The sequence below is a fragment of the Prionailurus bengalensis genome, chromosome B2, assembly GCF_016509475.1.
Source record: "Prionailurus bengalensis isolate Pbe53 chromosome B2, Fcat_Pben_1.1_paternal_pri, whole genome shotgun sequence".
Classification (NCBI taxonomy): Eukaryota; Metazoa; Chordata; class Mammalia; order Carnivora; family Felidae; genus Prionailurus; species Prionailurus bengalensis.
Window position 1 is genome coordinate 142,063,368 of NC_057349.1, and position 24,307 is coordinate 142,087,674.

At 48.4% G+C, this 24,307-nt stretch overlaps 1 protein-coding gene across 1 annotated transcript in view; it reads left to right on the plus strand.

Annotated features, from left to right (window-relative positions):
* ZDHHC14 (zinc finger DHHC-type palmitoyltransferase 14) overlaps window positions 1-24,307 on the plus strand; it is a 293,821-nt gene that overhangs the window by 252,724 nt on the left and 16,790 nt on the right. The window contains 4 exon segments of the mRNA XM_043593110.1: window positions 245-382; window positions 3,844-3,892; window positions 18,578-18,680; window positions 19,813-19,922. Coding sequence (XP_043449045.1) covers window positions 245-382; window positions 3,844-3,892; window positions 18,578-18,680; window positions 19,813-19,922 — 400 coding nt within the window.

The window sequence follows — 24,307 nt, forward strand, 5'->3', positions numbered from 1 at the left end:
AGAACGTATAAAATATGTGTTAATCGACTGTGTAAGTGATCGCTAAGGCTTCCAGTCGATCGTGGGCTATTACAGTTAAGTTTCTGGGGGGTCAGAGTTAGATGGGGTTTTTGGCCGTGTGCCCCCACACCATTCAAGGACCAAGTGCGTCGTCAGAGTATTGGGTAGCAGGGAGAGTTTCCGTCAAGTAAAAAGACATTTTATTAACTGATTTCCGTATTTTTTTTTCTGCCTCTCATTTCAGAACGGTTTGATCACCACTGTCCCTGGGTAGGCAACTGTGTGGGGAAAAGAAACTACAGATTTTTTTATATGTTTATTTTATCTCTGTCTTTTCTGACAGTCTTTATACTTGCATTCGTTATCACCCACGTCATTCTTCGTAAGTATGCTGGCGAAATCAGATTATGTATGTAACCATTTGCCTGACTTTGGTTTTCGGATTTAATTTTGATTTAATATTTTGATCATTTCGGGCTTTCTCTTTCTTCTCTTTCCCCTCTTCCTGGACCTCTCCTCACTTCCAGCCTGCCCCCTTTTGTGTTTCTCCCCTTTCTCCTCCCCTGCCCTCCCCTCTCTTCCTCCTCCCCTGTCACCCCTCCCTCCCTGTCACCCTCCTTGGCCTCCCCGGCTGCCCTTCTCCCTGCCCTCTCTCCCTTGTTCCTTCTACTCCCCATTCCTGATCCTTCCGGCCACAGCTGCCTGAACGCCCCAGATCAGGCTGTCTTTCACTTACAAGACTTTTTCCTTGATACACTTGCCCCTGCTGCAATCTCAGTGACCTCACTTTCTCTTCTGCTAAGAGATTCCCTGAAAGAATCATTCCCACATTTTGCACAAAGGATAATGGGCTGCAATGATAACCATCAAATAGTTTTGTTTGTTTTTAACATTAACATGATACTGGCTTAAGTGAGAACAGTCACCGTCCCTAGAAAACAATGTCTGAGGCTGAAGACTGGGTTTTCTAACACACACACACACACACACACACACACACACACACACACACACATTAAAAATATACAATTGAAAAGATTTTCAATTACCTGCTAAACATTAGTAAATCCCTGGCAACATAATTAAAGGAAGGAAGCAACATTATTAAAACTGAGATTGGGATATTAATGATTTTAATGTGTATTTGCCTAAGCAAATGACATTTCTTATTTCCCATTCTGAAGGTCATGACTTTGAATTTCTTTGCTCTCTTGGTTATCCACTTTCCAACAACAGGGAGTGATGAGAAGGAAGTTAATTGGCTTTGAACTATAAACTTAAGCCTTTAACTTCCATTACAGTGCCCATTAGCAACATGAGAGACCAGCGTTGCCTCTGGTCCACATTCCTGAAGTACAGCCATCCATTAGCAAGTGCAAAGCTTCCTCCTGCAATGTGTCCCTCACTGTCTGAACACAAGCCCACTTTCTTCCCCGGGCAGCAGCACTGATACCACAGATGGCATGTGCCCAGGCTGAAGTTAGAAGTGCATATTTCCTGCCGCTCGTTGGGTTGGGTTTGGTGCAGCCCAAGATAGGGAGGGCATAGAAAATTTTGCATGGAAACGTCGGTCATGATTGGACCTTACGTGGAATCTCCTAAGTGTTCATGGCATTTTAAAACGTAGGTCCCGTTCTTTTTGGCTGAAATCCCTTCATCTGAATGTGACGCAAGTTTGTAATCTATGCTTGAGAGCCATAACTTGGGTGGGATCCCAAGAAGAGAATTAAGGTTTATTAGAGGCCTTTTCCACCCTACCTGAGAAGGGTGTTAATGGTGGCCCTTTGCTCTCTATTTTCAGAGTTGAAAATGGCAAAAATGTAGCCAGGGTCCTATCTGCTTATTAATAGGCAAAAGAATCAGAGACAAGAAACTGTGGTTTACACAACTCGAGAAGAAATAAGTGCTGATAGTTGCAGCACATTTATGACCTAAAAAAATAGTATTCAAACTTGACGTTTTTATATCACCTTTAGCAACTTCAAAATGCTTTCATATGTGTATTACTGAAGTGTATTTATGGCCTTGCCCTTACATTCTGGGTATCAAGGGCCAGTTTTCGCTTGCTCACCTGCACACGTGAACTCTGGGAACACACACACTCACACACACACTGTGAAGCCGGCCACCTGGCGGGCGGGTGGTGTACATTTGGGTACACCCACCACAGTTGGGTGCGGTACATTTCACTTTCATCTTCCCTAAAGGTTTACTCACCCCAGATCCAGCCAAATAGAGTTTGCTGGTCTACGACCATACCACCCTGAACGCGCTGATCTGGGAAGCTAAGCAGGGTCTGGCCTGGTTAGTACTTAGATGGGAGAAAATGGAGTTTGCTGTAGTTTATGCTTTAAATATTGTTAATCCCATTCTCCACAAAAAAAAAAGCGTTCAGAATTTACCTGCTTGCAAATTACCCGAGTGTGTTGAACGAAAGCAAATAAAGATTATCCTCTCCCCTTGTTCTATACCCCCCAACAAATCCCCCTGAACAACCCCACCCACCCCCAACTTGGCTTGGCATTCCATGCTCTAAGGAAGGGCAGATTTTTACGTTACTCCCATGATCCTCTAAGATTATGAAAACATTGGCAAAGGCAGAGCACTGTCACCTGAGTTCTCCCTGCCAGGTAATGGGGCTCTGAAGGGAGGTTGGGGGAGAATCCTGTTGTAGCAAAGATTCTGGGGAACCTGATGGCTGGACTTCCTTCTTGAGAAGGGAAGGTTTGGAAAAGCAAGCCAGTTTGGGGTCAGTAGGGAAAGAGAAGTCATTTCTTTTAGTGTCTTCCTTTTGCCTCAAGATGGTGTTTTCTCTAGGATCTCCCCCAGCCCACGTGCTGGCTTTGCCCCACTGGCCTAGCGGAGATGGAAGAAGAAGCCATAAGCTCTCCTTCTTCATTTTCCTGCTCTTTGGCACATCTTTGTGCCTCAGCAGTGGACTGTGGGGAACACAGCACAGAGGGAGGAAATGGGGCCTCAAGGATGAATTTGGAGCCACCCCACCCTCAGCCTTCCCTCCCACACAGAGGGGTCCAGGACCCTGCCTCTAACTGCCCCCTGCAGCCGCAGCAGAGATAACACAGTGTCTGTCCTCCCTGTGCCTCTCATCTCTACCCCGAGCCAGATGATGTCCCCAAAACACATGGCTTCACACAGCACAGCAGGGGCCCAGCATCACCACCCCATGATGGGAGCACCAAGACTTCCTCCCCCATGGGCATTTATGTTTAAAAACCATGATGTCAACACGTACAATAAAAACTGCTTCTTGTCAGATACATCTTTACTCAAGTCCCTAAAGAATTTTTTTTTTTTTGCACACACAATTCATGTTAAAATGTCTTCAAGCCTAAAGGAGTCAGTAATAAACTCCAACGTTATGAGTTTGCTTACTCTGGGTGCAGAGAAAGACGTCTTTTGTACGCAGCCTGGTTTATAGGATGCCCCAGGTCAAAAGTTAACAAACTTTGGAAAAACAGTCTTTCATAAAAGAAGAGGAAAAAATAGCATACAGTATTCTGTTTTCCTATTAAAATGAGGAAAACAAAGGAGTAATCAGAACTATAATTTATGGGAAAGGACGCAGGCATCCATCTGCTTTTATTGAAAAAATATCCTGCAGATGTCGGGTCTAATTATGAATCTGCCATTTTCTGGTTGAATAACTGTGGTGGAATCTCAGTCCCCGATCAGTATGCTGGTGCTGTAGCACAACAAAATATAATTATTTAATTGATCTTTAGACACCTATTATTTTCATGTAGATGAGGGAGCTTTCTGCATAAAGCCTGTTTTTCTGGAGGTGAATGTTTGCATACTAAATTTTGGTTTCATTTCCCACAGGTTCACAACAAACAGGATTCCTAAATGCTCTTAAGGACAGTCCTGCGAGATATCCTTTCTGGTCGTTGTGTTTTTCACAATGCTAACGTGTTCGGTATTGGACTGACCTCCTCAACTACCTCATCGTCTGCGCCCTGGCTTTTCTTCTCGGAACTCGCACTTTCTTGCATTCTGTAAATCCTCCAAAAAACTCCCCGTATTCACTCGCATGCGTTGTGGTGTCTGAATGCTGGAACCTCAAAGCGACTCACTTAGCTCTGTTTAAGTCAAAGCGCTCTTTAGCTAGAAAGCCAAGTGTAAGTTCTTGCCCACCCCAGGAACCTGCATTGATATGTGTTAAGTCAGGTTGGTTTGGGTAGAAAGAGGGCTACAAGGTGCAGTCCACCTCATTTTGATCAGGAGGTGGTCCCTGCAGTGTATTTATAGATGCCCGTGTGTGGGTTGCCTTCTTGGTACGCAGTCACCTGATGGGAATCCTCTGACCCTCTATATGGATTCCATCTGGGAATCTCGTTGGGCGCCCCTCCAGACAGTCTGGATGACCTCTATTGTTTCTGGGAACAGAACACCTTTTCTCAGTCTTGAATGGACCAAAGGTGGCCAATCTCGGGCCATTCAGATTAATCCCGTCCTGCCAAACAGTATATATGGGCGTGTACCACACTTATTTTGAACTTCTTGAAAGAAAAATATTCACCCGTGATGCACTCGAATGGGCTCCCCGCCTCACCCATCCCCCTAAGTTTCACATTCATTGTTGTAGCGTTGGCCCACTGGACCCATTGACCTGGCTCCATCTGGGACCCAGCTCCCTTTCTTCTTCACATAAGCAAGTAGACTGGACTTGAACTTCTCAGTACTCCCAAAAGCAATCTTCATCTTGTGGTAGAGAATTCTTAAACAATGAATGAAGAACTTGATGAAGATGTATGGATCATGTACAGCATTTAGTTAGTAAGATAAGCTGGCTCACGTCCCTGGGAACTGGTGTGTGGCTGGTGGTAGTGTTATTAAGATAGAACTGACAACAAATGTGGTCTTATAGATATTTGCATAATATAAAGTATCTCCTTTTTGGTGCCTCTGTGTTCATAGGCAACATAGAACGTTGGTTGCAAGTACAGATCCTATAGTCGACTAACCTCTTAAAAGGGGGACAGGCGACATATGGAAGATATACAAAGGGGTCTTGGGTCATGTCTTCTATTAAGGATCTGGGAAGCAAGAGTTAGCTAGAAGTTATCCAGAAGGAAAGGTGGTCCTGAGAATGGAATTTTCAATGTTTGTGGCTGCTTAGAACCGGTCTCATGAGAAATGTCTCTCTTCATCCCTGTCCCCAGTCCTGCCAGGGTGACACCCTCCACCATCATCTCCTCCATGCCCTTCTGTTTTCAAGGCCTGTTGCTTTGGCATATCTTACAGTCAAGCCTTGTCTTTTCTTCCCAGAAGAAGAGGCTTATCTGTCTTTCAGGAAGTTGGTCACATCATGAAAACACGCTGGTCATGTTAAGTTTTATACATGCACCTTAGACCGGAACCAAGGTCTGGGCTACCAGCTGGAATGCTTTCTGAAGCCTCGAGAGTGTGGCAACCTGAGCCACCTCCCCTCCTCTGTCCCTGGCACCTGTGACCATTCTGACCCCTGGATGTCTGTGCAGAATGCATGTGGAGCATTTCAGACAATGAGAGGTATCAGTGACAGGGACCCCTCTCGGTGGGGAGGGGAGGCAAAAGCCCACCTGAGATCTGGGGGATTTCAGCTGCCCCATTCCTTGGGGCCTGCAGGCTACCTCCTGCCCCATGTGGCTCTCCTGGGTGCCACCTTTGGGCACAGCGGTCCCCTCTCTAGCAGACAGCATGCACCTCTTGTGTGTGGTTTGTGCTGTTGGGTCTTCGTGACACCTACTACAGGCCTCCCAGCTCGTGGATCTTATCATCTCCCAACCCCAGAAAGAGTCACAAGGAAGGACCAGGTTGTGGGTCCTGGATTCCTGCTGCCTCACGATGAATGAGGTCATTTCTTTTAAATGAAGTCTGAGGTCATTTCTTTTAACGCTTTTGTGTCTCAAGTTTTTGACCTGTGAGAGTCAAGCATTACGTACTTGACATACTATGGTGACGAGACCAATTATATGGGATATCAGGGAGAACACCCAACACCAAAGCGTCATCTGCACGCATGGCAGGAGCGATTTCATAGAAGCTTCTTTTTGTGGCAATGTGTGCAACGGGCGGGCTCTGCTAGAACCTTCTTTTAGAGCACACACGTCTGCTCATTCTCATGATTTGGCTGTGCCCATAGTGTGTGTAATCAAGAGCACTGTGTTCCCCAGGAAGGGGAACAGACAAACGTTGCTGGTAGAAAGGGTAGCATGCTGACTTTGCTGGAGAAACTATTCGCATGGAAAGGAGAGGAAAGCGAGAAATGCCCCTACTAGGTTCAAAGAAGATTTTAGCTTGTTTTCCCCAAAATATCATCCTCAGGTAGAGGTCAAGAGTTTTCGGGAGGGCCCAGGTCGTGAAAACTCCCAAGCATCTCAGCCGCTGCCTTTCCAAATGGTGTTGTCACCTCTAGGTGCGGAGGTTTTCCCTTGGTGGGTGTTACCAGGCGTGTTCTCCACGTTCAGGAGCTTGGCGGCCACGTGGCCCAGTCAGAGCCAGTGGGGGCGACAGCTGGCTCTGAATGCCAGTCAAGCCCCTTGCAGTGGCCAGACACGCCTGCAGGGCATCCTGCCTCCTCCAGGCCACAGCCTTTCGTAACAGGCTCCAGCTTGCACCAGGCTGTATTTTAGAGGCTTAGAGCAACACAAATTTACTGTTTCGCAGTTTTGTGGGTCGGAAGTCCAGCAGGCTTGGCTCATTTCTGCTCTGGGTCCCGCAGTGCTGAAATCAAGGTATCAGCCTGGACTCTCGTCCGGAGGCTCCAGAGAGAATCCTCTTTCAGGCTCATACGGGTGGTTGACCGAGTTCCCAGGGCATAGGACTGAGGTCCCGTCTCCTTGCTCCATTCTCTGATTCTTGACTTCCTTGCTCTTCTAAGCCAGCAATTGTGGGTCAGGTCCCTCCCACACTTTGAAGCCCTCCCGCCTCTCTTCCGCCCATCTCTCTGACCTCAGCCAGAAAAGCTCTCTGTTTTTTAAGAGTGGCTGCACCCTGGGAATTCAGGATTATCTTCCCATCGCAGGGTCCATGACCTGCAGTCTGCAACTCCCTTGTGCCATGTCGGTAATGTATTCGGAGCTGCCAGAGATTAGGACATCTCTAGGGAGGCCACTGCTCTGTTGGCCCCACAGGCCTTTGGGGAGGAAGTACCCTGGAGTCAGGCACTCAAGTACAGGTGATTTGAGAGGTTTCTCTCTTACACCCGTCCATGCAGCTCACTAGCAGTACAGCTCAGCTCTGAGTCTATGTCTGTCTCGCCATTGTCCTGTGAGTTTGTGAGTGAAGTGGTTTAGCCATCCAAACTCACGTGTGGCTCTGTCCAAACGATTGTTACTATCATCTACGTCTAAGACATTTGCGATGACGGATATATGAAAAACCAAATCCTCAACTCCTCTTCAATCTTAGAGAAATATTATAAAGGAAATTTACCTGGTAATTCTTCCTCTGCAAAAGGAAGTGGGTGGCCCTCCTTCTCCCCCAGGACTAGGGGAAAAGCAACCACGATGTCTGGGTGAGGAGAGAGCTTTATTTAGCAGGGTCGAGCTGTCAGCACAGAGCCCGACGCGGGGCTCGAACCCACGGACCGCGAGATCATGACCTGAGCCAAAGTGGGATGCTTTACCGACTGAGCCACCCAGGCGCCCCTGAGGTCAGGTTTTATGGCACCTCTTGATCCACTGTCATTTTGGGCTCCTGCCTGTTAAAAGGTGACCTAAAGCTGAAGCCAGAATATCCCAGGGTAGCTACTGCAGCTGATATAAAGATTATCTGATAAACCCCCTCCCTCCCATTTCTCTCCCAGAGAAAATCAGGCACCAAGAGCAGGACTCCGGAGAAATCTGACAGCACAGAAGCCCGTGGGGAAGAGATGGGCAGGGAAGGGATAGGGGCAGTCTGAGCAGCAATCCCAACTTCGATCTTTATTCTTTCTGGAAGTAGTGGAGAATTTCAGGAACATCAGACGTACCCACACTAAGACGTGAGGTCCTGGGTTTTTTTTTTAATTCCACAGAACAGAAATTGTTTCATGTGCCACCGAACACTCCTCCCCCAATCGGTATGACTACTTACAGGCTCTCTGTGCTGACAGCGTCTTTCCTGTTTTAAGTACATGCTTTGCAGAAGAATCCCTCCTTCTATCGAGTGGGTCTATAAAGAAGTGTTGAGGTCTGATGATGTATCAGGAATCTGTGTTCCAGAAGAAAAAGTATGCTTCAGGTTCTATGAGGTTGTGATGTGTTTTTGAAAAAATACTGAGTTCTGGTTACTAGTGATAATGTATATATGATGAGTAAGGCTGGATCCCTGTATGCCAGGGAGTAAGGCATCCCTGGATGCCTGTTTGGTACTTTGGGCTCCTGCCTTTCCTGTGGACACCTGTGTGGCTCTGGAAGGGGCATCGGGATGGCCAGGGAGGTGCTTCTGAGGGACAGCTTTCAGCTCACTAAGAAAGATGTGCTCACCACTGGGGCAGCTCAGAAACAGCATGGCCAGGGGAAGCGATGAGATCACAGGCCCTAGGGGTGGTCAAAAAGAGGACGGACCACGCCTCCCTACATGGTTCTAGCATCAGATAATGTTATGACCTCCAAGCCTCCTTCCACTGCTGAGGCCCTGGGAGTCTCTTTGGAGGTGGTTGATTTCTGATGGATGAAACTGATCCGTGACATTTCACACTCATGACAACTGCTCTATGGCCGATGGCAGCGTGGCCCACAGCTCGTCCTCTCCAGACCTACAGTCTCTATGGGGCAAGAGTCTATATGGCACCAAGCTCTTAAGACAAGAGGAGGTTTTCTGGCAAACTGCCCGAGCACAGGACCGGAGTCCAGTGTAGCCTCTGCACGTGACCTGCTGACTGTTCTCGGGCAAGAGGATAACTTAAATTTATAATTTTTCAGTGGCCTCCAATCTGGTCTCCTGACCATGATATGGAAATATTTTGATGAGAAATCGGGGTCCAGGCAAAGGTTTCTCACAGATTTACTGTGAGAAATATCCAACTGAAAGCAATGTCGTTGATGAAATGAGAGAGATCAGAAACACAAAAGGCTATTTAACAACCAATGGAGGCACCTTATCTATCGAAGCACTGCCAGGAGCAACAGAAACCCTGACATACCAGAAGGTCTTCATCGAGCCACCAGCAGGACCACAGGAGAAAGGAATCAAGCAGCTCACCCAATGAGAAGCGGGAGGTACCCGTCAGTAAGGATGGGATGGCATCTTGTTTGAGTGCGGCAAAGCCAAGAGGAGGGGGAGGAGGAGAAGGTGGAGGAGGAGGGGGAGGTGGTCGAGGAGGGGGAGGAGAGGAGGACGGATGGGTAGAGCCAGTAGGCTCACTGGTGGCACTCAGCAGGTCCCTTCCCAGCCCACAGTGCAGCCCTGCTCACATCAGGGAGGCTAAGGATGCTGCCCGGGCCTCAGATGCCCTGGCCAGCCTTCCCTCCGGTTCCCTCCTTATCCCCCAGTGGCCTGAGGCCACTTCCTCCCTCTTATCTCTGCCTCAGAGAAGCAGAGGCAGTGGCGTGGCTGGGTGCTATGGACTCTCAGGAGCCGCCCCCCCCCCCTTCCCCAGGGAGAGATGGAAGGTGAGTCTTCTCCACGAAGAAAGGCACTGGGTCTTCTCTCCGCACAGCCAGGCAGTTTCCAAAGGACGAGGTCCGCTTGGCATCTGTTTCTTCCAAGATCGTTTGACGCAATACCCACACCGTGCAAATTCTGCCCGGGTTACAAAGTCAAGAAGGAGCCACCGGCCCAGACCTCTGAAGGACATTCTATCAAAGGGGGCAGGCAGAGCAGCGAGGGTGGACAGAATGATTCACTCATCTCCTCAATGAACATCTGCCGGTGCCGAGACCTGGTGTATGACTCTGAGTTCTAAAAAGCAGAGTTAAGTCGTACGTGGCCTAAAACATCATGGAGAGCTTGAGGTGAGGGTGAGGGTCCAGAAGGGCATCTTGCAGGGAAATCAGGAAAGGCTTTGGCAGGTAGCGTTTGCATAGGGCTTGGAAAGATTGGGGAAGAAATCCTAAAACTGGAGACATGGGGGGGAGAGATCCCAGGCAGGGCCAACAGCCTGAGCAGGGCCTGGTGATACGCAGCATGTGTCAGGGAAGAGCAGCCCGTCTGTAGGGCCAGACCTGGGCTTGTGTTCATTGATTCCTTCAGCAGGGTTTGCAGGGCTCCGGCAGCTCGGCCGTGCTCCCAGTCAGCAGGCCCTCCGCCCTAATGGTACAAGCACACAGATGCACTTACGACTCATACACACGGCGGGCATGGCGGGAGGGGAGCCGTGATAGCTAAGCCGTGGTTGGGGGGTCAGGGGCAAGAGTGACTGCTCCCAGGAAGGGAAAGGCCCTGACAGCATTGTGTACCAGTCAGCCTTCCTGCCCAGGACGCTGGGGAACCAGCTTAGATTTCTGGCAGGTGAATGACATCACCGGAGCCTTTCTGTCGTGGTGGTTGTGTGCTTAAGAGTACTCATTTGCAGCAGGGAATACAAGGAACGGGTGAGGCGATGTGTGCAGGGGAAAGGCCCCCGGAATTGAGATGGGTGGTAAGGGGACAGCTGAGCAGGTAAGCAATCAAATCAGTGCTGCTGGGAGGGAGGAGGGAGAGTCAGAGCCAGTTCGGAGGGCTCAGCCCTGGGGACCCAGGGGAGGGAAGGCACAGTGGAAAGGGGAGAGAGCTAGCACCGGTTAGAAATGCGTCCTATTTGAAATACACGTGCAGCACCTAAGAGTTGACCCCCCGGGAACCCCCACGTGAAGCTAGAGTAACCTCACGGTCCTCTGCAGTTCCTCGCATGAAAGGCGGAAAGAGGAACAAGTCATGAGCCTGCGGTGACAACATTACAGCCTCAGAGGACATGGCACTGGTCACGCAGAGCCAGGAGAGCCACGTGGCCTCGCCTCCAGCTCACCAGCGGATCTGCAGGTGGAAGTCTCCGCGGGGGTCCCCGCAGGAACAGGGCCACCGGGGCCAGAAGCATCCTCGAGGAGGAGCCAGAGAGGAGAAGCCCTGCGATCAACAGTCATCACGATGAAACGGCATTAACATCCAATTAAAAGGATTACAGTCATTTTTAATCATGACTTATTGTTCAGCGCTCCCAAACGAAGAGTTTTCAGTGGTTGCTAAATCAAATGGTAATTGATTCTACGTGTGTGGAGGCTCTCGCCAAAAAGCCTTTTTATCCCCAATTTGCATTCGTTTCGAGGCACGCTGTCTGAAAGGCACCGACGGCCTAATGGGCACGGTTCTGTTTTAATGGAATTTGGTAGAAGGCTCGGATTTGGCTCAATGCCCTCGGAAAGGAGAGACACCGTACTGCCCGTTGGAAAATTAATGACGGCGGCACAGGCCTTTGCTAGACTCAGCTTACAGGGCCCTTCTGTCCCGATGTCTGTGGGTCCTCAGGGGGACCCCAGGAAATAGGTAGGACAGGTGTCCATCGGTCCCTTACAGCTGAGCCTGCACTGAAGGGTCAGATGACCCCAATTTACACTCAGCCGTGTTGCCAGAACTGGAGCCCAGATCTCCTTACCGCCAGCCCCTCTCTCCGGGCAGGGAACTGACACTCTTTCCCACTGCCCCTAACCGGTCTGTCTGAGTGAGTGCGTGAAGAATAAGCATCAGATTACATCTCATGGGGTCACAAGGTGGGGGAGGAGGTTGTTGGGGTTTTTCTAAATCACTCAGGTACTGGAAGAACATAACTCTCGTAAAAAAATTTCAAATAGGAACATAAAAGAAGCACTGCTCTCCACCCTTCCTCTGTCGTTCTGTGGGAATCCTTGTCAGTTTTCATGGGTCTTTCCAGACGGTATTCGAAGAGTTTGAATACGTATGTGTCTGTACACCGTTGCAGGGACTGTTTCTACCTAAGAAGGATCGTTTTCCTTGTATTCTTCAGCGGTTTGATTTTTAGATGTTTCCTGAAGGTATTTCCTTGTCAGCATATGGATCTATCTCATTTTTTTCCCAGCTGCTTTATAGAGTTTCAGAACACAATCTATACTATATTTTTCTGTTGGTGAATACTTAGATTTCTTAATTGTTTTATTGCATAAAAATGAGGTGGCAGGCCATCTTGCACGTATGTCTTTGTGCACGAGTGTTAGTGTTTCTCCAGAATTGACAACTAAATGTGGAATCACTGAAAGTTAAGCATATTTTTTTAATTTTTTTTTTAACGTTTATTTATTTTTGAGACAGAGAGAGACAGAGCATGAATGGGGGAGGGGCAGAGAGAGAGGGAGACACAGAATCGGAAGCAGGCTCCAGGCTCTGGGTCATCAGCCCAGAGCCCGACGCGGGGCTCGAACTCACGGACCGTGAGATCGTGACCTGAGCTGAAGTCGGACGCTTAACCGACTGAGCCACCCAGGTGCCCCAAGTTAAGCATATTTTAAAAAATTTTTTGAAGTTTATTTTTTGAGCGAGCGAGCATGAATGGGGGAGGGGCAAAAGGAGAGGGAGAGAGAGAATTCCAAGCAGGCTCTGTGACATCAGCACAGAGCCCCGTGGGGGGGCTCCAAACTCATGAACTATAAGATCATGACCTGAGCCAAAATCGAGAGTCAGACGCTTAACCAAGTGAGCCACCCAGGTGCCCCTCCAAGCATATTTTTTTTTAATTTTTTTTTTCAACGTTTATTTATTTTTGGGACAGAGACTGAGCATGAACGGGGGAGGGGCAGAGAGAGAGGGAGACACAGAATCAGAAACAGGCTCCAGGCTCCGAGCCATCAGCCCAGAGCCTGACACGGGGCTCGAACTCACGGACCGGGAGATCGTGACCTGGCTGAAGTCGGACGCTTAACCGACTGTGCCACCCAGGCGTGCCCCAGGCATATTTTTTAATATTTATTTATTTTTGAGAGAGAGAGAGAGAGAGAGAGAAGAGAGAGAGAGAGAGAGAGAGAGAGGAATGAGTGGGGGAGGGGCAGAGAGGGGGGAGAGAAGCAGGCTCGGCCATGTCAGCATAGAGCCTAATGCTGAGCTCGAACTCATGAACCATGAAATCATGACCTGAGCCAAAGTCATCTGATGCTTAACCAACTGAGGCGCACACTGAGCCACCCAGGTGTCTGGAAAATTAAGCATCTTTTAAATGTTGACTGACATGCCACATTGTCCCCTAAAGAGATTGTACTGACTCATTCTCCCATTTCCCCACACCTTCATCCATATTGGATGTTACAGGTGCTGTGACTTTGGCCAATTTGTTTGTTTTTTTTTTTTTTCAACGTTTATTTTTGGGACAGAGAGAGACAGAGCATGAACGGGGGAGGGGCAGAGAGAGAGGGAGACACAGAATTGGAAACAGGCTCCAGGCTCCGAGCCATCAGCCCAGAGCCCGACGCGGGGCTCGAACTCACAGACCGCGAGATCGTGACCTGGCTGAAGTCGGACGCTTAACCGACTGCGCCACCCAGGCTCCCCAACTTTGGCCAATTTGATTGGGGGGGGAAATTCATTGGTTTAATTTCCATTTTCTGGATAATAATCAGCTTGTGCTTATTTTCATTTTTGTTGACATTTTTTTTTTCATGACCACAATGTGCCAGCTCCTAATCTCTGTCCATTTTGTAATCAGGTTGTTTGTTCTTTTCCTATTAACATGTTCTTTATTCTTAATAATAACCATTTAATATCTCTTGCGAATATTTTTCTCCCAACCTGTCACTTACCTTTTAAGTTGACTTTTTTACTACAAAAAAAAAAAGCTTAACTTTTAACAAAATCCATCTACAAATCAGATACTACATGGCTCCTAGATTTTGTGTCTTATATCTGAACCCCAAAATTATAGGCATATGTCCTTTATTTCCCTCTAATACCTTTACATTTTATTTCTTCAGTTTGGCACAGTAATTTATCTGTAATCTACGTGTGTGTGTGTGTGTGTGTGTGTGTGTGTGTGTGTGTGGTGAGCTAAAGTTCTCACTTTGTTTTTCCCAAATGCTTAGTGAAGTGTTCCAGTGCTGTTCACTGTTCACTTCTGGCAGTTCTCAAACTTTTAGGTCTCAGGATTCCTTAACACTCTTAAACATTATTGAGGACTCAAGGAACTTTTGTTTAGGTAGATTATATATATTTCTAGAGGTCATGTTTGAAACTACAACTGAGAAATTTCTAAAACACAGAATGCACAAGCACTTTCCCTATTATGATGGGAGTGAGGCCCATCCCAAAGCCTTCAGATGAAGCCCCTGAATGACAGAAGCAGTTAGACTGGGAAGCAATGTCTTGGCATTGATTGGGAAATAGTTCTGACCTGGGGGTTTCCCTGAAAGGATCTCGGGGACCCCAAAGGCCCACGGGCCACACTTTGAGAGTCGCCAGTGTATTCTTTCACCCAAATTTGAAATGCCTTCTGTAGCCCTAGTGCCCACAGGTCTGTTTCAGACTCTGTGTTTTGTTTACTAAAGGTGTCCTCCCATCCCCCAACCCGAGTTGTTTTTTTTTTCAAGTTTTCTTACCCATTCTTGCACGTTTTCTCTTCCTGATATTTTAGAGTCAGTTTTTAATTCCTTTTTAAAATTCCGGAATTTTGATTGGAATTACAGTGACTTCATAGATTAATTTGGGAGAACTGCACATCTTTATTTCCTGGTATAAAAGAATATGGGGAAAAGGATTTGAGAGACTGAAAGATGATGGTCACATGATCCACACCGAAGGGTCTCCGTGACTTTCCATTGTCAAAGTGTCTATCATGTAAATTACCAGCTTGACCCCTCTGGGCCTCATCTTCCTCCTTGTAAAATTAAGGGATTAAGATAAATTAGGACTTTTTAACTTGAGGTCCATGTGCATTCTATGGAAAGGTGTCAGGAGAGTTTCTAAAACTCCTGAAATCAGAAGAAAAAAAATGTGCGTGCATATTTTTTTTCTGAGAAAAGAGTGGGAACTCAGAAAGGTTAGAAATCTTTGGTTCCATGATCTCTCACCTTTTATGATTTTCCAAACACTGAAATGCCCTCACCATTCCGTCCAACGTTCTTCCCTTGTGTCTGCAAGGCCTTCTCACCTCACTTACCTTCCCAAGGGCAAACAGATCCCTTAGGGCAGGAAGTGAGTCCCTCCCCCCTCTCCTGTCCTAAGTACAGGGCTGGCTGCACAGAAGGGCACCCAGCAGGCACTTCTGGGATCCCACGGAAACTCAGTGGAGGGCTGTTTGCCCATCAGCATTTTTCAAAGCCTTTTCATTTCCACAGTCATCTAGTGAGTACCTCAAAGTGCGACATCTTGGGGTAGAACTTAAATTAATGCCACACCCCTGGCCAAAAAAAGGGCTCACTGTCTTCTTGGGGGTTGGAGGGAGAAAGAGGCTGGCAGTGGTAACTGCTATAATTTTGAACCATCTCTGATACAGTAACACCCAACTGCTTATTAAATTGGCTCTTAGTTGAGTTGGTGTATTTCTTCCTCATTTCCTCTTTTAAAAATATCAGTAAATGGCTTTTGATACACTTATGAAAAATTTATATTAATCTTATTATGGCATAGATATTTTCAACATCTGGCTCTGGAGTCAGTGAGGGGATGTGTTGTTCAAATATTTGTTCCCCAGCCTGAGAGGGAATTTGGAGGGGGAGTGGTCTACTTAGGCTGCCAAAGGTTCAAAAATCCCTGACAAAAAGAGGATCCCCATCTTCCCCCGCAGGGGTTGTGGTCAGCCTAGAGCCATGGGGATGTCAGCAGGAATAGGAAAGGAACCAGCCCAGGGCTTTTCTCTTGTACTGGCACAGCCACACTTTCAGGGCTCCATTTCCAGCTCTGCTGTTTCTCAAGCAAAGTACTTACCTGCTTTCTGCCTCAGTTTCCCTGTTGGGTAAGTGGGAATCACACTTCACCCTGGGTCACTGAGGATTAAGTGAGTTAATCCATAGGAAGCCTTTGGAGTACTACCTGATGCCTAGCCAGAGACACCAGCCATTGTTATGAATGACGATGACGGTTCCTTAAGACATGCTGTGGGGGGCTCCACTGTGAGGGCCAAGGGAAAGAGGGCTGCGTCTTGCATTTTGCCTTGAATTCGTGTCATTTTGACACAGCTGTGAGCTAACAATCTGCTAATTATAAAATGTCTCTAAAGCACATAAGATATTAATATATGCTAGTTTATTCTTGGACCTATAAGCCTTTAAAATCCCATGTCCACTGGTAACAACGCCTCCTTTGGGGAGTAATAATTTTAAGTGGCATTGCAAAGGGAAGAGCCACCAGAAAATGGGCTGTGCCGCTTTAAATGCTGTGATCCTCCCTCACGTGGACATACCAGGTCTTATATGGTTCACGCATATGAATTTGTGTGTATTTTGACATCACCATCATTCTACCTGGACTGTAAACTTTTGGTGACACAGAAGCATTTCTGAGATGGAGGTCTGGCTCTTCGCGCGTTATTCAGCAAATAAATCTTTTGCTTTCATTCTTTATTCTCTTTCCTACCCTGATCATTTCTTGCTTCCGTTTCACGTGTCCCTTCCTCTTTGATCTTTCTGTCTCTTGTCTTTTCCTTCCAGCCTGTGGAGGTTCACTGCCAGTGTCACCCGCCTTTCCGCAACCCACTTCTTCTTGACTCGGTCTTCCCGCTGCTTACCTCCATCATTTCCCCCGGGGACTCCACTCCACCCACGTGGTTTGCCTCCCCAGTCTGCCCCCGGGGTGGGGGATGCTCAGAAGAGGGGCACCTGTGAGCCTCACCTGTGAGAAGGCCGTTGAGAATGAGACCATCCGTGTGTCCCCACGTGCACCTGAGGCCTCCCCTCTTAACCATTGGCCCACCTGATAACTCTGGGGTTCCAAGGCAGATCTAGGTTGGGATCTGCTTCTCTGCATCTCTCTCTTGCTCCACAGATCCTCCCTACACGTCCGAACTTACCTGCTTTTCCATAATAACCACCTGGTTCTCCTCTTCTCAAGAGATGTAGCTACTCCTCCCTTTTTACCGACCCCTGCCTCCACGAGGAATGGGCAGGGCCCGCGGTGGGCAGCGTGTGTTGGCATCTGTCTGACTCTGGGTGCGCTGGGCAAATGTTTTCGTCTTAGCTAGCTGGCAGAGGTACATTCTTCTCCTCCTCAGATGTCCATTTAAGTTCAGGGTAGTGCTTTTCTGAAGGCTTGCGGTTTCTAGAAGCTTAAGCCTTAGAAGAGCAGAGCATTCTTCTGCTTCTCCAAGAGCAGGGCCAGTGGTCTGTCCTGATGTTGAAAGTCAGTCGGTCAACAGGCAAGAGCCCATTCATTTCTCCCGTTTTGTATTTCACCCCACATGCCCGGACGGTGGTATTTGTTAATAATGGCATGGCAGATTGTGGCGCTGCACTGAATACTGTATTCATTGCTCTGGTCCAAAGATGAATTATATCCAATCCTGAAAAAAAAAAAAGATCAATGGTGATGTATTACAGCGTGATCTCTGGCTTCTACCCTTGAGAGCATCAGGAAAGCCTGCGTGTTTACTTTCTCCAGCCTGTAACTTCTTGATGGGGGATGGATGGTGTATATTTAAACTCCCAGACCTGTGAGGAATATTTTTTCCCCAGAGAAACATCTATATCTTGTAAATAGAATTTTATAAACATTTGTGGAACAGAAAAATTCTCTAGTCCTTGGAAATTGCCACACTCTGGGTTGATTTATCTCATCTGTCGAAGAATACCACACTTTTTATCCTCTGGTTGTAGCACATTTTGTGGGGCTCGGGATGTGCCATCACTCAATGTCTGATTCAGCATCCACGTTTCCTAGTTGCCCATCAAATAGCTGAAAATAGCCTTAGGTGTTGGGGTGGGCTAAGGTGTTGGCAAAGAGTCCCCTAAGTAAAAATACCCCTCACCCTGACACCACTCTGAGAAATGACCCTGCTGGTTCAGAAGCCCACCCATAGGTGGGGGCAGGCAGCCACCAGTGGGTGAAAGGATCATCCAGGCAGAGAGAAAGCCGTGAAGGTGAGCCCTGCCCAGGCTACAGTTGCCGGTGCTGGCCCTGCTCACAATTGTCAACTACTGTTGTGTGACGGTTCACTCAGCGTCAACATCAGGTTGGGGGACAAACCTGTTGATGTGATAGTGCCCAGCGTTCAGAAGCTGAGATTAGAGTCTGAGACTGCAGTGACGTTCATGTTCAATGTCGCGTCCTTTCCTAGCAGGCCTGGGCCGCTGCCAACTCCGGCCAGCGTGCTTCCGGCTTTGCTGTCACAGTCATTGGCTGCACAGTGAGCCACAGGAAAAGGCCAAGGGCAGGTGGGGAGGAAATGTCCCCAGTCAGAGGAACTGTCCACCGTGAAACAGTAAACAGGTAATGTTCGGGGAGCCCACTGGTCGTTGACTGAGCACGATTGGGGTGAATCAGAAGGAGAGAGGGGCACAGTGCTGGACCTGAAGGGTCCCCCTCTGGTTAGGGACAAAGCTAGATAGATTCAGAGGCCTCAGTGAGCGTCTGTGGGGTTTCCCATCCGAATCTTACATCATCCTGGTTCCGCAGGCGCCCTGAGAACTTACCCCGCTTCCACCCCCCCACCCCCACCCCGTTCTTCTCCTTGACCCCAGGCCACTGTGCTGGAGGCCGTGGTGTGCTTCTTCTCCGTCTGGTCTATCGTCGGCCTCTCGGGTTTCCACACATACCTGATCAGCTCCAACCAGACGACAAATGAAGATGTGAGTTCCCAGCGGTCTGGGGGGTGGGTGTGTGTGTCTGCGTCCAGAGGCGGGGGGGTGGGGGGGGTGGGGAGGGGGGAGGACAGGTGGGAGGAGCTCAGGGGCCAAGGCCTTGCGCATATTCCATTCCAGGTATGAGCCTCTGGGAGCAAACAATGTGCAGGGGGAGCATTTTCCTAGGGTCTCCATGATTTCCAGTGGGGAATCTCCAACCTCTCTTACCTTCTGACCACATCAGTTAGATACTAAGGTCAGCTGAGAGACCCCCATCTCCAAACTCTGAGGGAGGGGCTTATTGTCTATTCCTTCCTCTTCAGTAGTTTTGTGAGCAACCTGTCATACCTCCTCTGGAGGAGAGACCACGTCCAGCTGATATCTCAGGGTGGATGAATCTGCCTTTCACATTTAACACTTTTGGAGGGGACCGCCCCCACCCAGAATTTAACTTTCTGTCCAGGATTATCTGCCTTTACTGAATGCAGATGGAGAGGAGGTATAAAAACAGAAAACATAATGTTGGAAATGTTCTTCATAAGCCTGGTCCTCTTTGCTCCGAATATTTAGTCTCTGACAGAAGTGTCTGTTAGTACAGCAATTAAATGTCTCAGAATCAGTCAGGTTGCCTTAAAGCCTTGGGAAAATCGGCACCGAGGAGATACATGAGTTAAGAGAATTGTAATCGAGTTATTTGTATTTGGCAACTATGAATATTAGAATCTGTGGGCTTATTTTGGTAACATTGTGAGGCTGAATTCAGACTATAATGGGTAGTTATGGGAGCCGTGTTAACTCTTTCGGCTGCCATTTGTTTAATTACTGGTTAGCACGCCAACTGTAGGAAACAAATCTCCACTGGCTTATGCGAGCTGACCTTTGGGCACCGTGTTGTGGGAACAAGAGATTATTGTCCCCAAAGAATGTTACTTTCTCCCTAGTCTGACCTGCTGTCTGGGGATATCTCCAAGTTTGAGGTAAATGCCAGTTTTCCTTGAGAAAAGTCTCTCGGTTTTCTCCCTGTGAAGAAATGAGTAAAGATGGTTTCTGTTCTTGATGAGTTTCTCGTGACCCCATTCGCCTAAACTGTGGCATCAATATGAAGGATGTTGTATCATTCGCTGTCCTTTTCTTTCAGATTAAAGGATCTTGGTCAAATAAAAGAGGTAAAGAAAATTACAATCCCTACAGCTACGGAAATATCTTTACAAATTGCTGTGTTGCCCTGTGTGGGCCCATCTCTCCAAGGTAAGAGTCAGAAAGGATCGCGTTCTCTAACAGAGCTCGGGAAAGCCAACAGCACAGGCCTCCGGCACAGGCCTCGCGAGCTGGAGACCTGGCCACAAAACCCACTGTCACCTTTGGTCACAACCCCTATATGACCGCTGCTCAGTGGTCTGCTCTGTGTCGGGGAGACACGGCCTTAGTGAGGTGGAGATACGGCTGTCTCTTGTGTTGTTCCTGCCCTCTTTTGGGTTCTTTCACTGAATTTGTGTCAAGGTTGGGGAAAATCTCCTAAGGATCCAAATAGGAAAACTGAGGCACGTGACTCCAATTAAGTACTGAGTCATCTTGAGCATCTGTGACGAGCAGAGAGCTGTGGTCAGCTTAGTAGGGGGACCGGGACACACTGTGGGAAGCAGTTAGAAAACCTGTAGAAGGAGGTGCTAAGAGCTGAGTCATACAGGATGTCCATGCTAAAATAGCTCAACAGGACAGAGCGGACTGGGCTGAAGCAGCACGTATTATGGCAATGGCAACATGACCACACTGACCATGGCAGCGGCCGACACTGAATAGTGTTAGGTCTGCTCTAGGTGCTTTATATGTATCAGCTTTATTCATTGTTTTACGTTTTTTTTTTTAATAATTTTTTAAGTTTATTTTTTTTTAAGAGACAGAGAGACACAGAGAGAAAGGAACTGTGTGTGCACAAGTCGGAGAGGGGCAGAGAGATGGGGAGAGAATCCCAAGCAGGCTCTGCACTGTTAGCACAGAGCCCAGTGTGGGGCTCGAACTCACGAGATCATGACCTGAGCTGAAATCCAGAGTCAGATGCTTAACCGACTGGGCCACCCAGGCACCCCTGTGTCAGCTTTTAACACCTCCCTCTGTGCCTGTGAGTTAAGGCAGTATTATGCCCCTGTTTTGTGGATGAGGAAACTGGCACAGAGAGGTGAAGTAAGGTGCCAAGTTCACACAGCTAGTAAACTCTGCCTCATCAGGACCCAAAACCCAGGCATCTGGTGTCAGAACCGGGGTGTGTGTGGATTGGCACTTGCGAGCGCCCCCCCAACCCCACCCCAGGCAGGATTACGTGAGTACAAAATGCAGTCGAGTCCTGCTTATTGGTGAGCTACATCATGCAGAGCATTTCCAACAGAGTAACCCATCATCCACCATATTTCTTAAGCAAGTACTCCGAGTCTCTAGAATGAGCTTCCAAACCTTTATTACTTCCTCCCTTGTGGCTTCTAAATGTATAAATGGAGAGATTCCACAAAAAGCCATGGGGACTGTCTCCGAGGCAGCCCCACTGTGCACTTGGACCTCCATGGCCAGTCATTGCCGACATGTGCTAATGGAATGCAAACTTAATTTTTATTATCAGCCTCAGTGAAATATCATTAGGAAAGTAAGGGTGTTGCCCTCCCCAGAAACAAAATCCAAGCATATATTCCGAGGCCACGTATTGGTACTGGGTTATGTTACTGGTACTACTGGGTAATTAGAAATCGGTTGTTTTCTGGGGCACCTGGGTGGCTCAGTCGGTTGGACATCAGACTTCGACTCAGGTCATGATCTCACGGTTTGTGAGTTCGAGCCCCCATGTCAGGCTCGGAGCCTGGAGCCTGCTTCAGATTCTGCGTCTCCCTCTCTCTGCCCCTTCCCCATTCACACTCTGTCTCTCTCTGTTTCAAAAATAAATGAATGTTAAAAAAAATTTTTTTTTTAAAGAAATTGGTTGTTCTCTAGAAACAAGAAAGTTGTGAGCCTAGTGTGCCATACTCCTGCTGAACTGGGGGCCCCCCAGAAGCCCCTGGCCTGCCCCTCAGAGGCTTCCTCTGAGGAGGGGCTGCACGAAGGGGCAGCCAAGGACTCTGGATGGGGGGCCACCTTGGGCTGGGGAGTCAGGCATGCCTGGGAGGGTGCTAGCCTCTCTCCAAGACAACTCCAGACCCACCCAGGCATCTCTCTTGGAGCTCTTTAGGCCAGAAAATCCCTCAGGAAATTCTTGGTTTTTCACAATTTAGCTTTGTTTCCTACTGGCGTGTATTTATTTGTGGAGAGTGGGGTAGGCCAGCAGCCAGGGCTAGGGCCCTTGGAGGAGCATAAGAGGCCAGGGGAACTGAATAGGCCTCCTTCCCTAAATCTAAAATACACATCTGAATCCATGAAAAGAATTTAAAAGTCTCACATTTTGAACAAATCTCTTTTCTTGTTCCCCATTTGGTGCTGCTTTGTTTTGTTTAGAGAACAAATCTTGTCACACCAGACTTCTTTCTTCCATAACTGGATAAAATTTCCTACTGTGGCTGAGTTGGGGCTGTATTCTTTCCAAAACCCAAGTCCCTCTGGATGGGGCATTTCTCAAGGACAACCTCCCCTCAGAACATCGTGAACTGCTCACAGGTTTGCACAGGGAAGATGGGCTGCTGGCCTCTCCCACTGCACCCACAGGCTCCCCCAGCCTGGGCAGATACAATGGGGGGATAGTGCCTGGCTTTGTTCTTCCCTCCTGTCACCTTCTTTGCCCCTTCTCTCTCTGCCCTACCTCACTCACCCTTGTCCCCATTAGAGGGCCAGAGCCTTCCCTGGACATCCCAGCCAAGCCTGTCCATCAGGGACTAAGAACCAGTGACATGCCCAGCATCGTGTGCCCGAGTTTCTCTAAAATGTTCTTAAATGGCATAATGATGTGCTCATAAGAGTGTTTTTGTGGGGCTCCTGGCTGGCTCAGTCAGTTAAATGTCTGACTCTTGATTTCAGCTCAGGTCATGATCTCACAGTTATGGAATCGAGCCCTGCGTCAGGCTCCACGCTGAGCCTAGAGCCTGCTTGGGATTCTCTCTCTCACTTCCTCTGCCCCTTTCCCTCACTCATGTTCTGTCTCCCTCTCTCTCTCTCTAAAAAAGAAAAGGAAGGAAGGAAGGAAGGAAGGAAGGAAGGAAGGAAGGAAGGAAGAGAAAGAAAGCAAAACAAGGGTGTGTTCATGTTTCCTACTGAGAGCTGTGAGCCATGAGGGCAAAGACCCACATTCAGTTCCCTGCATGGGTCCCAGAGGTGTGCATGGCAGCAGGGTAGGAATGGCCACATTTGGGGGTAGGGGGTCCTCATACAAGTCTGGCAGAAGGAATGGAAAGTTGGAAAGACAGAAAGACCACTCCCAAGGTGTGGTCAGGGTCAGGCCCTGCAGGCCAGGGCTAAGGGTCAACCTGTGGTTGACAGGTTTAATAGAATGGCAAGTCTACATAGTCCAAAAGGGGTTGTGACAGAGGGTGGGGTGCAGTTTCCATGGGAAACCCAGGAGGGCTTCCCAGAGGAGGGGGCCTAAGTTGTCATCTATTCTAACAGATGAGTAGGAATTGGGGGACGGGAACTAAGGGAAAACAGAAAGCGGAGCAGCATGTGCAAAGGCCCTGAGGTGAGGGGAGAGCCTGTAGGAGAAGGAACTAAAGGAACTCGTGTGTAGGAGTGAGGGAACTACAGGGGGCAAAGCAAGAGGTAAGTCCAGGGGAGCACATCCAGATTAGGAGGGGCTCCTGGGCCATTGTGAGGACTAAAATGAGACTTGGGGCAGACTGTCACAGTCTGGGGGCATGTGGCTGGTCCATTAAACAGGCCTAACCACAGGATGAAGGCTGAGAAGAGGTTTGTTTTGTCCTCCCTGCTGCCCTTTCAGACTCTTTTGATGACCTAGTTCTTTTTTTTTTTTTTTTTTTTTTTTTGCTCCTGAATGAATTCCCCTGTAAGTCCCTTAGTTTCTCCTGTCACTTAAAAAAAAAAAAAAAAGGACTCAGGGCACTTTCATTTCCTTGAGAATCATATTGTTTCAGTGAACGGAAACTCCGGAGTTCATAGAAAAGCAACACTTTCCACCCCTTCATCCCTACCCAGGTTGGGGTTTCAGGGGATCTTTTGGGAAGACAGTTCCACCCGACTCCACGCTGGTTCTCTCCCAAGGGATCTGCGTCTGGCCTCAGCCTCGCCCCGCCTCTCTTGTGTGTGTCCTCAGGAGGGTACAGGTGTCGGCCTGTCCGCGGCACCCTTCTTTGCTTTTTACCCCTTTGACCTTCTATGCCCTGGCAGGGGGTCACAAACCTGGTCTGAGCTGCACGGGGCTCCAGCACCTCTTTTTGAAAGATGGAGCTTCTTGTTGCCTATTGGTTTTTCTAAACCTCTGGGGAGCCAACAGAAACTGAAGCGGACAGTCCCATTCCAAGATCTTATCACAAGTATTTTTTTAATGCCTTGTTATTGTGTGGTCCGAACACCTGAAGGTAGAGGTTGCCATAACTCCTATCTTCTGGGGGCCTGACAAGTAGCAGGGCGACCTCACGGACCAGCCCTCCGCCCTCAGGAGTGGGGAATGTACGTGAGCACATTGGATGCACCAGCAGCATTTCCGACGA